Here is a 5,912-nt window from a genome sequence, read left to right as displayed (position 1 = left end):
GAAATCTTTGCCTACGAAGGACAAAAGTAGGGGATAAATTCGGACCGATCAGGCGGGTGGGTAAGGGGATAAATTTGTTGGCCCGTACAAATTTACCCCTCACATCTTGTACAAGCTAAAGACAGGGTGGGACGGGCTGGCCCGCTGGCCTATTTACAAAATTAAATATTCTTTTTTTAATTTTTTTATCATTCATCATATTGTTTCTGTAAATTTCTTTTATTATTATTATTGTTATTATTATTATAATAATTGTATATAAGATAATGATTTTAGTTTTCAAATATGAAATATTTTTTTATGCATTTTTAAATTAACAAATTTGTACATGTCTTGTAAGGTGACATGCTATTGTATTTTAACTATTATCTCCATTGCTATTGTTTATTATTTTTAATTAGTTAGACTAATTGAAATTATTTTGATAGGAAATGAATATCAATTATTATGAAAAAATAAAAAAAGTTTTTATTTTACTTATCACAAAAAAAAATTTATTTTGCGTCACAAATGTGGACCAACCTGCGAACTCGCGGGATGGGGTGGGTAAGTAAAGTAAACCCATTTTTGACCTACGTGATGGACCAACCTAACATGCACTTTGCAGGGCAAAATGGGCTGAGTTGGTCCAATTTGTCATCCCTAGACAAAAGTATATAAATATGGAAAATGCTAACCAGTGCCCTTATGGCACTTGTTAAGGAATAATAATTGTACTTTGGTATCATCAATTTTACATTGAAGCTGAAAGAATTAAATACACTAATTAAAATAGTATAAATGCACATAATAAATTTTATACAGACAAAAATACCCTTTTAAATTTTTAGACAATAACTTACTGTTGTTACATATCAAGGACTTTGGAATTTTTAAGATCTCTACTAAAAAAGAAAAAAAATTCAGTTAAGTTTCAAATTGACACTTTAATTGTTTTCTTTTTGTAATATTTTTAGATGTTTAACACTAATTTTTTTGTTGGTTTTTCTGTTAATTTAAATTTTCTTATATTTCATTATATTTAATTTTTACAAACATTAAATATAGTTATTTTATTATTTAATTAGTTTTTAAATTTTATTTGTGAACATTAAATAAAATATTAAATACATACACATGTACAATATTTACGGGTATTTTGGTCTCTTAAAGAAAATAAAGTTGAATTAATAATTATTACGTCAGATTTTATTTAATATTACACTTATCTATATACTTTTGTAGGATCCAATGTATACTAATTATCCTTAACCAGTGCTCTAGGGGCACTGGTTAGCAAGTTATTGTCTAAAAATTAAAAGGATATTTTTGTTTGTATAAAATTTATATGTGCATTTATACTATTTTAATTATTGTATTTAATTCTTTCAGTTTCAATGTAAAAATGATGATACCAAAATACAATTATTATTCTTTAACGAGTGCTCTCAGAGCACTGATTAACATTCTCCATAAATATAATATAAATAAATATAATATAAATAGATAACATTATTCATTAGATCCAATTATTATAGGATTTGTTGACTATTATATATTTTTGACTTGAGTGTTAAGAATAATTTTTGTGAGAAAAATAATATATTTCAATCTTGTAAGTACAAATATATATATATATATTATTTTTCAGATAACTTCAAAATTTTTGAAAACGTATACTATAATTCATAAAGTATAATAATGCATAACTCCAAATTTAATTAGATAATGATATTATATACGTTACTAAAGTTTTGTGGGCTTTAAAAAACGGGTAAATGATGAGATGGCTTTTTTTACATTAGAAAGAGGGATCGGAATGCGAGTTTACGCGTCGAAGGAGAATGACGCGGCTTGACCGTCAACCGTTACGTTTCAACACTCTCCTCTCCCATGCCCAACCACCACATGCAACCTCTCACACCCTTTTCCGTTTTCCGTTATCTTCTTTTCTTTAAACAATGCGTTACTCTACCCCTAATTTCTCACTCTTCTTTTACACCAATTTAGAACACAAAAAACTACCAACAATTTCTGTCACTGCACTCAGATTGACCATAGTTTCACTTCATTCATTCAATCTCATTGGGTCTTTCTCGTCAATGTACTTCATTAAATACTCTATTTTTCAACTCAAAAGAGTAAATAAAATCTTTAAACGGTTTAGTATCTGACGGTTTATTTCATGTAAAATTAATATGTGATAATTTCATTAATGAAGGAAGACAGTTATTGGCAGTAGTAATGAGAAAAAAACATTAATAAAAGAATTGATTAAAAACATTATTAATTGTTGATAGATGAATTTAAATTAGATTGTAATGATTAATTATTGTAGTAGAAGGAGTGATAAAGTAAAGGAAGCGAAGAAAAGAAGAGGGTTAAGTTACGTGGGGGAGTGGAGTGAAGTGGAGTGAAGTGAAATAAACCATGGTTAGTGAGTGGCTAAGTTTAGCAATAGTATGAGCATAAGCTTAGGTCACAGTGGCGTACGGACAAGGTGACGCGTGTGATCTCATCCCCCGAACAACGCGCTTTCCCACTCCACTTCTCCAAAATACCCTCCACCGCCCTATTTATCATTCAATTCCCTTCCTCCATTTCACTTCCTCCTTCTCTTCACTCACTTCTTCTTCTTCCTCTGCAAGCCAAACCAAACCTAACCAAACCATTCTTCACTCTTACTCTTCCCTTTTTATCCTTTTCACCCTTTTCATGGCATCATCTCAGAACGTCGCTAGCATTGAGCCCTGGATGATGTTTCGTCCATCCGTCTCCGATTCCTTGCTGGCTGAGTTCTTCAACCGCGACACCGATTCCATCACCAGGGCCCTTCAGAAGTCTCTCTCCGCCGCCGCCGTCTTCCCGGAAGACAACGACTTTACTCCCTTTGTCGCCACTCCCGACACTGCCGCCGCCGCCGCCACTCCCACCGTCTCCAGCCTCTCCGGCTCCGACCAGGACTCTGCTCCCCGACGCCGAGGCCCGCAGCCCACAGGCAAGATCTCCAAGCGGAAGTCGCGCGCCTCCAAGCGCTCCCAGACCACCTTCATCACGGCGGACCCGGCCAACTTCCGCCAGATGGTGCAGCAGGTCACCGGCGTCAGATTCGGCGCTGCCGCGCCGATTGCGCCCTCGGTTCTGAAACCCGAGCCGCAGCGTCCGGCGGGGAACCTGGCGAGGTTTTCCGGCGGCGCAGGTTGTCTGCCGACGCTGGACACCTCGGCGTTTCTGTTGGACCATCATCAGCAGGTGGTGGGTCCCACCTCGGCAGGATCCGGGCCTGCCAGCGGGCTTTCTGGGCCCGGTCAACTCCCTTTCGCCCCGCCCCTGGCAGGCTTAGATTCTCACGCTGCCTCCTTCGGTTCCGCAGGCTTAGATTTTGACACCTTCTCCTCCTTTCCCACTCTGGAGTCGTGGAAAGTGATGTGAGGCAAAAAATTCAGATTCTCAGAAAAATTTTCACTTTCCCCCTTTTTGCCCCTCTCGCGGGTTAATCAATCGGGCCGGGTAGCCAGCTAGCTAGCTAGGATGACGATGACGATCTTGTGTAAATTTGGGATGGGAATGAATGGATATCAGGATATGCATGTAGTATTTTTTCTCTTTCTCTCTCTGTAATTTGTCACATAGTTCCTTTATTATTACTGTTATTAAGGAGGTGTAATGGAGATATGGTAGCCATGTTTAGTTTAATTAACCTTAATCAATTAAATTCCAAGTTTATGTATGAACAATGTGGTGGCCCTGGACCACATTATGTTATTGGTATACATATTTTTTGGCTTGATTTGTTCTCGGAAACCGCCATAACTAATGTCGGAAATTACTTGGTGTTTATTGTTTTGGAAAAAGAGAGATGAATTATGAAAGAATATAGATAGATTAGGTGTGGTAGGAGACAGCATGGATGCGCATGTGCAGCGTGTCAACCTTGTTATGCTGCTTGTCTAAGGATCTAGTGGTTCGGTCTAAGAACTCTGACTTGGTCTTGGAAAGTTATGGTACGCTTATTTGTTTTGAGTGTGTGGGTTTGGCTGAATTTGGGTGCTGAAGTAACTCTCTTGCATTGTGGGTTTTCATGTGCATTCAAGGGTACGTGACTAGGTGGTGGTCCTGGTTAAAAAAGCACAGAAGCGCGCTTTTATGGTTTGAGTTTAGATAGCTAATTATACGCATATCTTTCACTTTCGTTGAAACAGAGCCCGGGCCACTGTTCATTTTGGGGGTTTATGTTCATTTGCATTTTCGACACCCATGTCCGTTTCTTCTTAATCATTTCCGTAGCTTTCATATCACCGAATCCTTTAGTCAAAATCAATTTAAAAAACCAAAGTTTCTCCATCAACATCTCCACTATAAACCAAAATCACATGAATGTGTTACCACTGTGAATAATAATAATGTGCGTGATTAGGTGCCAAATTTTAATCACTAAACTTATCCACTTCTTTCACTTTTGACTCTTTCTTTTCCCATTTTTTGCAAGAAACTCAGAAGAAGGAACTCAGCAACTTGGGCATCAAGTCACGAAAAGTGTTGTTAACATGAAGTTGTGGACTCACTGTACGGTGTTTGACTATTTCGATTTGTCTGGGCGAACATATCCATGTGACCATGTGATCACTTCATTACTTCATTAACGCTTAGGCTCTAAAACATTTACCTGTTAACGTGTTCCTATTTAATAATAATATTCCGCATAGAAATCTAGAACATGAACGACCAAGTCCGAGAATGCAAGGGGTGCTTTTTATTTAATTTAACATGATATGTATAAAAATAATAAGAATGTAATGAACCAGTTGGTATTAAGTTAATCGAAAGCATGTTGGGTTTACTCGAGTCAAGGGGTTTAATATAAGATTCAAATATCTGTTAGGTAGGAGAATAGTCTGACTTGGGGTCTTGAGGTGTCTCTACAACCATTTTCTATCACACATTTCACAGAACTTGGATCCTTTCTTCTCTCAAGAATGTCAAGTGTGTCAATCCACTAGGCATATAAAAATGCAAAAAATATACATTTGACTCTCATGGCTGTGGATATGTTTATCTAGGTATGTGTGAGAAACTTGAAACAGTGATTAGGGTTTTGTGATTAGGGTTTTGGAAGGTATAAAAGAAAACTAGGCCAGGTTTTTCTTCTACAAAACACATATCCTAAAATTATATGCTTAAATTATTGAATCAATGCAAATCATGTCTTCCATCTCCCATTGTGTTGTTAAAACAATTTTTCTCTGAATTTCAGTCATTCATCAAAATGACATATTTCTCCACAGCATTCCAATCAGAAAGAAAACTACAATCATATGGTCCTACTTCTAAACAAGTCAAATTGATAGAGGTTAATTGTGTTTTTTATTTCTTGTTTTTATTTATTTATTACAAAATTGACATATTGTTTTGACTTGTTTCAAAATATTTGTACAGAAAATACTAAAGACATTTTTATTCAAATATTTAAAAAAGTGAGAATCAATTGAAAATTTAACGCGACAATTTTTGTAGTTAAAAAGGTGAAAATGAAAATAAAATACATAAGTAAACACCCCTAAAGAGATATGAATTTATGCGAATATAAAATCACCTTAAATTTTACATTTTAACGTATATTAATTATAATATATTTTTTCTTATCTTTTTTTGCAAGCCTTTCGTGGATTCGAACTTAGTTTAATTAGGCTTTTTGTGTGAGTCCTTGAATCTAAGTACATGAAGATTACTTTGGTCTTACTTACATGACGAGAGACAAGGGATTTTTATCCAATTAAGTATCTAGGATTTTTAACTTTGGATGTTTTAAGGAAAGTAATCAAACAAGGATCTCAAATGTATTAATTTGTTTGACGGAGAGCCACCTAACACATCACGTTCTATATCTTGATTGGTTTCAAAGATAATCTGATCATACAAGCAAGCAAGAACCA

General features: G+C 35.6%; 1 protein-coding gene across 1 annotated transcript; it reads left to right on the top strand.

Annotated features, from left to right (window-relative positions):
- Positions 1–2,562: 2,562 nt before the first annotated feature.
- Positions 2,563–3,767, top strand: LOC114162586 (calmodulin-binding protein 25). Its single transcript, XM_028046521.1, has one exon. It carries the CDS (start codon positions 2,695–2,697, stop codon positions 3,409–3,411), a length of 717 nt encoding a protein of 238 aa, XP_027902322.1. The 5' UTR covers positions 2,563–2,694; the 3' UTR covers positions 3,412–3,767.
- Positions 3,768–5,912: the final 2,145 nt, after the last annotated feature.

This window comes from Vigna unguiculata, chromosome 1 (assembly GCF_004118075.2).
Source record: "Vigna unguiculata cultivar IT97K-499-35 chromosome 1, ASM411807v1, whole genome shotgun sequence".
In the NCBI taxonomy this organism is placed as follows: Eukaryota; Viridiplantae; Streptophyta; class Magnoliopsida; order Fabales; family Fabaceae; genus Vigna; species Vigna unguiculata.
This window is presented reverse-complemented; position numbering and strand designations above follow the sequence as displayed.